At 30.2% G+C, this 11,912-nt stretch overlaps 1 protein-coding gene across 1 annotated transcript; it reads right to left on the bottom strand.

Annotated features, from left to right (window-relative positions):
- Nucleotides 1–2,049: 2,049 nt before the first annotated feature.
- Nucleotides 2,050–3,872, bottom strand: LOC125193255 (probable WRKY transcription factor 48). The gene is made up of 3 exons (XM_048091023.1): nt 3,505–3,872; nt 2,997–3,140; nt 2,050–2,779 (listed from the first exon to the last, which is right to left on the bottom strand). Exons 1-3 carry the CDS (start codon nt 3,870–3,872, stop codon nt 2,329–2,331), a joined length of 963 nt encoding a protein of 320 aa, XP_047946980.1. The 3' UTR covers nt 2,050–2,328.
- Between the last annotated feature and the right edge of the window lie 8,040 nt (nt 3,873–11,912).

The raw sequence follows: 11,912 nt of genomic DNA, 5'->3' as shown, positions 1-11,912 counted from the left end.
GATTCTATTAAAACGTACTAACATTTTATGACCATCACTCAAAATTCCTAAATTTTCAAGATGTTACTCAAAACTTATAAACATTCAAAATAATGGCCAAAACTCGCTTTTTATATACGTATAAATTGTTGAAGAGAAAGTATTGAAGATAATTATCAAAAATAGCGTTTATTTAGATACTTAAAGTCATATTTAAGGTATCTACTATGTAGACGCAAATAGGCTTACTTTATACACTAACTAAATGCATATCTGCAATGTCTGTGCTGTTATAATTGGATGATTCAAGTAGTGCACAAAATAAATGAATAAATATGGAAATTGGTATTTACAATTAATTAAAATTAAAGTAGTGTGTTATCTCTGTAAACCACATTCAAGGGATTCTACTTTTGACTAAAACAAAGCATAGGCTTTTTTTTAATCAATAATTTTTTCGATTCATTAGTTGACTGTCGATAAATGCATGGAGAAAATTAAGAAAATATATATACAGAACATCACTGGTTATAAAATGAAAAGGGTAAATATCAGTCATGCTATATTTATTGTTCATGGCATTTGTATACATAATTTTTTTAAATGATATTAATATATTTATTTTACATATAATACTCGGATTAATTTATTCCCCAAATGGAATCCCAGTTCGATTATCCATATGATAACATCTGATAATTAACATTCAATTCAATGAATTGTCGAAATACTACTATTACTTTAAAAAAAAGTATATACTCCGTATATATAAGTAACATTTTTTTATTAAGTCACACGGAGTACTTAATTATAAATTATTCATATAGGGCAAGGGGTGTGATCAATTATTAACTTTCTTAAGTTGCTAACTTGCTAACTCATCAACGCAGTATATTAAAAATGTCAATACGATGACATTAAAATGTCAACACATAATTTTGTTGAACTTCGATATAATGTGTTGATATTATGTGTTGACATTTTGATGTCACCGTGTTGATATTTTTAATACACTATATTGATGAGTTAACAGGGTTAGCAATTTAAATAGTTAGCAATATAACGCACCCTGATAGGGCAATTACCTATCTTTTTTTTAAAATTAAATACAAGCGCAAATTGAAAAATCCGCTAACCATGTGGAGTAGACTAAGGCAACATTATAATTTATAAGGTAAAATATATAGAAGCTAAATTTAATTCGTAATTAGCTCGGTCCCTATTAAAAATTTAGGTAATGGCACATCTATATTCAACACATGCTACACATAATTTTTTTGAGGGGATCATTACTTTTTTTAGCTACTTGCTAAGTTGAGGGGTCTTATTTATAGTACACTTATATTATTTGAGTAGCTCGATATCGACAAGTTAGTTTATATTATTTGATAGCAGTACGTTGTAAATTAAGAGATGAAAAACTTCCAAGAAATAAAGAGCTAGAAAATAATACAAATAACGAAAAGGATTAAAAAAAAGAAGCAACAAATCGCTAATATTAATTTAGAAATATATTTGCATATTCTAATTAATACGTGCCGACACAATATTAATAATATGCAATAGTAAGTAATTCATTATTATCTTTTTCCTATTTACTAATAAAATTAGTGCTCTCTGATTATGGTCAACTAGCTAACTGATAAAACTTTTATCAACATATAATTCATGAAGACAAAATCCATCATATGTCAGCTGATTTCATATATACTAAAAAAAAACACTCTCCATATGGTAAATCAATCTATATATGGTCGCCAAGTCAAATAAAAGATAAAACAATTTTCCACATTAATGAACTTCAATAAAATAGTACTACTCCATCAGTTAATGAATCTTTTTTTGCAATTTTTTGCACCTGCACTAAAATTTAAACTACACGCAATGAATTCACACGATTTTTCACATTCCAAAATTCCCACATCATTTATTTGAGAGTCTTCATTTCCAAGAATGTTATCAATTCCAACTCCCACGCTTATTCTCATAAGCAAACTAGTTAATCTCCACATGTAATTAATGCCATATATTTACAAATCTAAACCCTAAGTTCTATGTATAAATAGGACATGATTCCCCATTCACAAAGGGTGTTTCATATAACTTAAATTAAAAAACTATCCATATGTAGATGAAATTAAAGTATAAATACAATAACAAACAAAAGAACTAATCCCTCCTAGACAAAACTAGTGAAATAATTTTACATGATCAATAGAGCTAGTCTATAAAATGGGATTCACACATAAAAGCAAACCCCAAAATTCCAAAGCTAGTTAGCTAATAAATATGACAAAATGAAAATATGAAATATTCTACCAACTAAAAGAAAATAAAAAAACTTACTCTCTACTCCCCTTTTGGCTCCTTCAACATCTCAGATGGCAGCATGTCTTGAAGGAGACCATGATCTCTCAATCCACTACTTGTTGATGATGGCAAAAATGGAGGTGGAACCCTAGAATTAGTACTATTCCCAAAACTCAAAGGTGATGCTTGTGTCAAGTTTGTAAAATACGGTCGTCGCGGTTGCTGTTGCTGTTGTTGTTGTTGGTGCGGATAGTGATGAATTTGAGGCATGGCGAAAAGGGACGACGAAGCGCCACCCCTGTGGAAGGCGGGGGCGGGGGAGGGGGCTTCGACCGGGGAAATGCCGAAGCCGACAGCGCCACGTGGCGTGATGGGACAGGAGTGAGTGTGCGTGCCTTCGTAGGTTGTGACAACAATTGATGGATCTTCGGAAGATCTCTCCACTCTCTTCTTCACACCACATGCTGGACTAGTGCAACGATAGTAGCTCCTACACATAAAAACACATAATAGGTGATTTTTTAAATAATTTAATTTTGATCCGATTATGGTATGATTTAATTAATTAATTTAAAGACGACCTACTTTTCTTAACCACCATCCCTTTATATTCACGAGCAAGGGAAATTGACTTTATTGATTAGTGATTAATTAATTAATTATACTATAATTAGGGGGAAAGATGAAAGAAGAGTGTGAAAAAATACCTGGGAAAAGGGCTGTTTTTCACAGCTTTTTGGCCGTACTTTCTCCATCGATACCCATCGTCCAAATGATCGATCTCACTCTTTGTCATGAAAGCAAATCTTGGTTCTCTTTGCCTTTTCTGATTTTTCTTTTTTGGTTTCAATCTGAAAAAATAAATATAAAAACATAAAAAACAAAGACAAGAAACAAAAACATCATCACACATCAAATCATGAGATTTTTTCCCCAATAATCAGATCACGCACACACCACACAAACCCCATTAGTAAGCGCAACTCAATCAGTAAGACGCTTCCCTTCTAATCAGTAGGTCGAGAATTCGAGTTATTCAGTTCAGAATATTAGAAAATTGTGGGTTTTAATTCAAAAAATAAATCCATAATCGTGATAAAGATGACACTGAAGCACAACTTAATTGGTAAGACACTTTCTCCGTTAATTTCCATGAGTGTGAATGTGTGAATTCCAAGTCAAAGACATATAAAAAAAAGGGTTTTTAGTTCTTACACTTTCTTACTCTTGTCTTCATTATTTGCTTCTTCTTCCTCATCCTCATCAGCTCGATTGATCCTTTTCCGGTCATCGTTGGCAGCAGCCTCGGCGGAGGAGGAGGAGATGGAGGAGGCGTTGGGGGTGGCGGCCATCTCGGAGCTCTCCGGCGGCGGCGGCGGCGGCAGGAAAAAATCGTCGAATGCAGAAGAAGGGCAGGCGAAATCGTGACCGTCCATGAAGCTAAGATGATCATCGAATAAGGTGTTGGTGTTGCAGATTTGTTGATTGATGATCATCATGGTTTGATTATGATTATTGTAATTGGATATTGATGGTTTAGAATCCTCTGTTGGTGTCGGCTCTTTGCTCTTTTCCTCCTCCATATGTCTTCGTCAAGAGCATCATAGAGAGAGAGAGAGAGAGAGAGAGAGATGAAGTGTGAAAGAAGAGAGTTTTTGAGAAGTTTGCTTTTCTTTTTCACAATCTCTCTTTTTGTGGGGATACGTTTTTGGATTACAGCTTATTGTTTTTTTATATTATCTCATTTTTTTAATTAACGACTTAAAAAACATTTCTTCATATGTAACTTCCACATTATTACATGTCTATATATATATTTGGTTTAATTAAAATGAAAGCGTATATACTTCATATTATGAAAACAAAAGGTTTACTTTTATGTATTGATTGATATGAACCGTAATAAATGCATGATCGCCATTAATTAAGAAATTTGAAAAGTATTAATTGGAGATAAGATTAGAAAGAATGTCATAATCATATTCTTTGATTTGAAATATAGTAATATTTAATTTAAAAAAAGAAACTAAATATGATACTTATATAAAAACAAAGGAAGTATACATATAAAGGTAGTGTTTTTAATTTTTATAGTGGGATAAACACGCACCGTCGGTGAAAGAAGGGGATTGGCAAATTTTACTTATTTAATTGTGTGTGATTTGAAGTCATGAATAGTAGCAAAGAAATGAAAGCCAATTACACTTTGACTAATAATTTTATGTTTCAATTTCCCAATACACGCTAAACAACATGAGATCAAAAGAATCATTGATCCAAAAGTAAAAAATTGTGTATAGCTAGGCCGATAAAATTGGACATGATTAATTCTAATATTGCACTTCTTAAATTTGTAATCTATAATTTGTAGAAAAACATAGTCAATAAAGATGAGGTAAAGTTGACCGGGAAATGCCGGTAGACAGTTGGTACGGAAAGCAATAGATGGGGGTTGCAATAAATGCAATAGGCCCAACTTCAAACTATTTGTCGACCTTTCCATTTCACCATGATTGACCGGCAACCGGTTTAGTTTAGGTGGGAAATAGTCCGGTAAGAAGGTGCCGATTTCATATTAATAGATTCGAAATGGTATAATCTCTTGATATATTGGTGGATTGAGTAGTTTCAATTTAGAGATGTTCTGTTTGCAACACTATATATTTCATGATTAATATATACTACTATTAAGTACTATATTGAATTTATGAGAGTCAATCTGATCACTATTTAATCTTAGATGATTAATCATGTGAAAATTAATACTTCATCCGTCCACGAATAAGAGTCTCGTTTTTTCATTTTTATCCGTCCACGAATAAGAGTCTCGGTTCATAATTATCATAAATGGTGAAGAGACCCCACATTCCACTAACTCATTTTACTCACATATCATTTAAAACTAATATATACAAGTGAGACCTATATTCCATTCACTTTCTTTCACTCACTTTTCTTAACATTTCTTAAAACCCGCATCATTTAGAAATGAGACTCTTAATCGTGGACGGAGGGAGTAATAACCATCTCTCCGACTAAAATAATCTCACATCTTAATCTTGTCTAGATAGATAATCACATAACAATGAGTCATTGCAACCGAATAACACCTTAGTTTAGGGACATTGGCACGTACGTAGGAATAGTTTTGTCTCATGACTCTTGGTATATATGTGTCACAAAATTAATATTGATTTCAAATATTATCGAACTACTTTGATCTCGAATAATTGAACACCACCTAAATGTTATACCTCAGATTAATATCAAAGATAATTAAATGATGAAAAAGAATAATGATGTGTATATATGCGGTGTATTTAGTAGTGTTAGATTAGTAACTAATAGTTTCAATCATTCAAGCTTTTAATATTATAATTTTCAGCTTTAAAGCTCCGAGTTAATAACTAGGCAATAATTGTTAGCATTTGAAATGGTATTTGTTAGCTATTAAAAACTTATGATAATGAAAAATTTGGCGAAAAATGTAACACGTACACTTGTATTTTGAACATATCTCAAGCTATTCCTTGAATATCAAAGTATGAAAGTTTGATTTCATTGACCTTTTCGGTAACAAGATTATTCCCATTTTTATATGGTGTTTCCATTCCTTTCGAAGACTACGTCGACTTTTTCATATTTAATTTGTATTCAATTAGGTGGTGCACTCATTTAATGCCTATAAATGATACTTCATTAATAGAGTTGATGTAACTCATTGGTTCTTCTTTTTTTTAGCAAGAAGTTGATCGAGATTGTGACTCAAGAACTAATTATAAACACTTGCTAAATGGAGTAAGAGTTATTTATTAGCTATTTAATCATTTAGCTATATTATTAAAAGGTAAAAATTACAATTATACATATTTGTCAATATTCTTATCTTTGTCATTATGTTTCTAAAAAGGTATAGGAACTTTTTCTCGACATGGCTAAATACTTGAGCACAGGATATTGGCCCCTCACTACCTTTTAAAGATTTGTGTGTGGGATTTAATTAAATATTAGTTGCATGGTCTACAACATCAATTGATTAAGATAAATAACTGTGACAAAATTATGCACAATTAAGCTATTTTTGATGTAGGTTAGATTCTAGAAAACTATAAATTAGGGTTCCAAAATGTGGTTGTTGCAACAGTTAAATGATTTCATCTTGATTATTCCTTATAAAGATTAAAATATTAAATGATGGTAACTCGAGAGTTTGAGTTAAGATAACACATCTTTGTTTACAATAAATCTAAATTAATTCATTTTTTGCATTTGATTCGGAGAAGCTGCTTCACCTCGCTATGCGTTATCCATCATGTTTCTGAAGTTGCTTTTTATGAGCTTGAAATTCAACCAAAACATTTTATTTTAATGTATACAGAGGTGAAATGTTTTAACAAATATTGTATCAGATTGGAGGTTAGAAATTGGTTTGTACAAGAAATCATGAAAATTTTCCTTTGATCTATTTGTTAGTTAAGTTGTTACTAATCGTATCACTTACCGGTAGTCATTGCCTCAGTAAAAATGGGCTTTGTCAAAAATGACACTTCATAAAGAATTTTCTACGCAATTGTATGTGAGGCCAATTACTAAATGACGGCTTAAATCCTCATATTAAAAAGATGTGTTTGTTAATGGAGTATTACAAATAAAACTATTATACATCGAATTTAAAGGATGAAAAATAGAAGAGAAATACAATATTGTATTTATATTATGATTTTATTTATATAATAACATTTATATTTAGTTTTATTTTTAAATTCATCTCGACCCTTTCAATATCAAAATTCTAACTTAATTTGTGACCTTCGAAGTTAAAAGGGGGCAGTATTCCTATTCGATTTTACGTATTTATTCTTGTTGCTAGTTGGTGTAATGTACAATCTCATATATCAATAAAACATCAATATTAGGAGAAGCCTAATAAGAGATTAGAATCAAGAATTGGATTTCATACGCTTGACCGATTTTATGTGCAGCTACATAGTAGTGTTATTTGAATACAAACCAAAGCTGAACATAATTAATATATGATGATTTAATTTATATAAATCGGGCTCACCCATTTTAATTCATTATTTATGTATCAATATATATGTAATTATTATACATAATAAAAAGTACAAATCTAATTTATAGTCTTACAAGCAAATGGGTAGGGGCCCTTGTTCCCAAAACATGAATTAACTGTCGAGGGGTTATTGTCTTGATGAGTCATGAGACCACATCTTTGATGACATTATTATAAAACACATTATTTTTTTAAAAAATTATATACATCGATCATTATTAAATTTGCAAATTGAAAATTTTGCGAGCACAAATTAATTGGTGCTCCGTTTCCCCTTCAAATAAGTTTAACTAATTTTTTTCCGTTTAAAACTTTTTGTGAGCAACACCATGCTCATAAATATAAGTAGCACATTTTTCCGTCATATACAACGAATTTACTAGCACTATGATACTAAGAGGCTTCTTGGTATGATGGAATGAAATGGTGGAATGGAATGTGATTCCTACTTCCATTCTATTCATTTGTTTGGTGTGATGGAATGAACGAGTGAATGGATAAAAATGCAAAGGAAATCCAAGGAAATTGACATTTCATTTCTATCTTCATTCCATTCCACCATCATACCAAGCATGCCAAAAGTTTAAGGAGCACAAACTATACACATATATATTAAGCACCATTTTCTGGATATAAAAAGGTGATCATACGAGTTCCGTTTCTTGGATCCATCGTTGGGATAGATTACTGTGAGCATGGTCGGGGACACGCCAAACAAGCCCCATTCAAGTAATTTTTTTTTCTTTTATATTGGTACTATGTTAATTCGTGGATATGTGCTACTGCGTGCCCTACTTATAATGATGGAACTACAAACGTTATAATTGCACATAAAAGACACATATACATCCAAGATAAATTATTGAACAGTTGATATTTCCTGAGCTCAAAAAGATTTTGAAATCATTGCGCAACACAAAATAATTGTCGACACTAGGAACAAATATACTGCATTTTTTGTAACATCGCATTTCTTAATTTTTGCATACATACAACATTTTTCCAAAATTAGGCATCGAAAAATCTAGGTGACACGATTGATATGATGTGGTAACACATGTAAACATAGAAAAATTACTAGTGGTATATACTTTCTCCATTGGTAGCTCCTATTTTCCTTTTTGTCTTTAATTCCATCACTAAATATTCTATTCTATTTTTATTATTTTTAATAAATAGGTTACAAATGAAAAATAATTTTTTATAATTATTCTATAATTTCAAAAGTAGGAAAAAATACCTTGATACTCAACATTGTTATAAAAAATAATATTCTTCCTAGATTTAGCTTAGAAATTGGTTAGAACTATCCACTATTAGACTATTTCACATGGGGCAATTTCATCGATTACCGATCATACTATTGTTCCAAAAATACATATAAAATCATCGATTCATTATACATAAATAATGCCATGATTTATGCATGCTATTAATTTTTTAAAAGAGTAAAAAATGACTCAAATTTTACTGCATCAATTTTATTATTAAAAAAAATGAAATAAGCTTATATAAAGCCGCGATGCACGGTCCACCACCTGCAATATATGTCGGGGGAAGGTACAGCAGCGCAAGCACCAGTGTACAACCCTTCAATGCATGCTGCGTTTGTCAGATCGTGGGACTTATAAAAGATTTTCAATTTTATTTTTTTATTCTCAAAATATGGGCGACACGGTCACATGCGATTTCAACGCGTTTTCGGGTTTAATAATCATAAATTTTTACGCTTCCTTTGGTTACACGCTTTTGTTTTATTTTATGGTATTTTAATAGTTTTATTGTTTCGGTGTTTTTGCTTTATTGGAATAGTGTTTTTACCTCAATTTTTACCTCACATGAAATAAATAATGCGATGACTTTCAAACATAGCCCCACGCGCAATATTTATTGAGATGACTTCACACTAGTGTCATTATTTATATTTGCAATTTAAGGAATTTTATAATTTCAGAAAATTATAGATCTAAAGCTAAAATAAACTAATACCCCCTCTGCCTCACTTAAAATGAAACATTTGAAAATCGATACGAGATTTTATGTAGGGTTGTTTTGTGAGTTAATGAAGAGAGATGAAAAGACAAAGATATAGTTATTTTCATTTAAGAAAACGTTTCATTATTAATGTGACAATTAAAAACGAAACATTTCATTTTCAATGGAACATAGGGAGTATGTTTGAGTTTTAGATCTATTATTCAGAATGAGTTTATTAATCATGTTAATTAGTATCGTTTTTTAAATAACTTCTTCATATTCATATTCATAAAAAGAGTATGAATATATTATTCAATTATTTCATTGAATAATTATTCAATTTTCGAAAATTAAAGTGATAAATATGAGAGCATAATGATGTGGAAAAAGGCCTGGTTAGTAACGTGTCACATAAATTGTTCATTGTTTTTGGGGTTGACACACATCAATTCCGTCTAGAATGTCAACATGAAAAGTAGTAGTCGTAATTCATTATCATAATTCATAGTCTCTCACACATATATATGGTATACTTTTATTGGGTATTTAATTTTCTATTTTCAATTACTTGTAGACGTAGATTTTAGACACAGGTCTTTGTCTGGAATCCAGATGACGATTGTCGATTCACGGTGTTGGAAGTTTCATGGTAATATCCACCAATAAAATAATAATATATGTAAAATTAAGGATTGCGACATAAATAAGTTTTGATAGCAATAACAAGGATTGTGGCACTGGCAATTGGATGATAAACACAACTCAACTAATCAAATCTTTAGTTTCGATGAATAGATCGATAGTGGATTTAAGTTAAATATGCGTGATAATTTTACTTTAATTAGATAGTAAGTACTGAGTATTTTAGGGAAATATATTCCAATAATATTATGGAAATTGTAAAAAATTGAATTTTTTCCACGAACTTTGATCAATTTGACAAATAATATCACAAACTTTACCCAGTCACAAGTTAATAAATTTTGGCTATATTAATGGATTTAAGATCAATTTTGAAAGGTGTGCTTAAAAAAAGCTATCAAAGATTGAAAAACTTGAAGCTCTCGAAATTATTGTCGAGAAATTATGGAAACAAATCTGCATCATGATATTATTTGCCGAAATTTTTTCGCCAGTGAAAAATAACAAACTCAGATAAAATTCACAATATTTTCTATCAACTTGAAAGTTTGTGATAAAAACTTAACTTTTTGAAAGTTCCATGATATTAGAGGTTATATCCCTGTATTTTATCATCTTCTGTGACTATTTTCATCTTTACAATATGAAAATGGATACTTGATTTCATGTATTGAGTCTATTCGATTTAGAAATTATTATACTATTCTACGCCATTATATATCGGTTTTTCATAGGTCTTATTATTAACTTCGATGAATACTTATCAAAGTAGCATAATTAATACTTACTACTTACACAAATTAGAAATTGAATCGTTATCGTTGAAGTATTTTTCTACCTAACCAACTCAAGTTTGAGCTGACCTAATCCACTTTTATGATATTTTAAGGCATTTTGGATTAATTAAATTGAACTTTATAAATTCAAACAACTTAATGCAGATAATCTCAATTCTCAATGTCAGTCACTTTGACTTATTATGCATGGTCATATTGTACGTACAAACATATACATATAACATATTAAACACATAGCGTTATGTATACCTTATATAATCTCACACGCATATACATAAGTAAATGAGATTCTAGTTTCTTAAAAAATTTATTAAAAAATTGTATAACAAGTTGACTGTGATCTAACTTACGAGTTAAGTTTGTGTTTCTCCTAAACGACAAAATGCATTTAAATTAAATAAAATCCTCTTGTAACAAGAGGGGGCAGTATTCATCTACTATTATTGTCTATATTTTGAACAATAATTAAGATTACAATTTATTTAATACATTCAGTTTTTATTAAGTACTATTTTAAAGCATTCGCAACGTAACCTCGATACATTCATTTTCGTTATCACAGAACATGCAAAACTGTTTATTGGGAAGCCATCATATAAATAGAGCAACAGTTTAATTACTTATGAAAAATAGTCTTATTTTTTAATTCTGCTTTGTCCACTAAAATATGTCCTGTATATCTATTTATGAATATTTTACTATTTTTTTCTCTCTCTTATTTTATCGATTTTTTACCCTCTCAACTATTTATCAGTTGCTTATTAAAATTCACGTCATCTACAAAATTACACTCTTTTTTAGATTGGAGAATATATTTTATTGAAATAAAATTGTGGGTAACTTTATATTTTATTTTTGAATTCTCATTTTATCTACTTCTATGCTTAGGCATGTGAAATTCCATAAACAAATTAATTGCACCGACGTCGAAATATATTAAATAGTTTAATAGAATGAGCAAATTCCAATCTTCTTGTTGTGTATGTGCACACACAATTATTTTTGTATTTAACAAAACATACATCAGCCATAAGAATTTTTAAATGTTATTGGTTTGGTTAAGAGGTTTGAATACAAAAGACCACGATTAACCGAACATACCCAAAACTTATTTTTAAAAGTGTAATTACTAA

The sequence above is a fragment of the Salvia hispanica genome, chromosome 6, assembly GCF_023119035.1.
Source record: "Salvia hispanica cultivar TCC Black 2014 chromosome 6, UniMelb_Shisp_WGS_1.0, whole genome shotgun sequence".
NCBI lineage: Eukaryota > Viridiplantae > Streptophyta > Magnoliopsida > Lamiales > Lamiaceae > Salvia > Salvia hispanica.
This window is presented reverse-complemented; position numbering and strand designations above follow the sequence as displayed.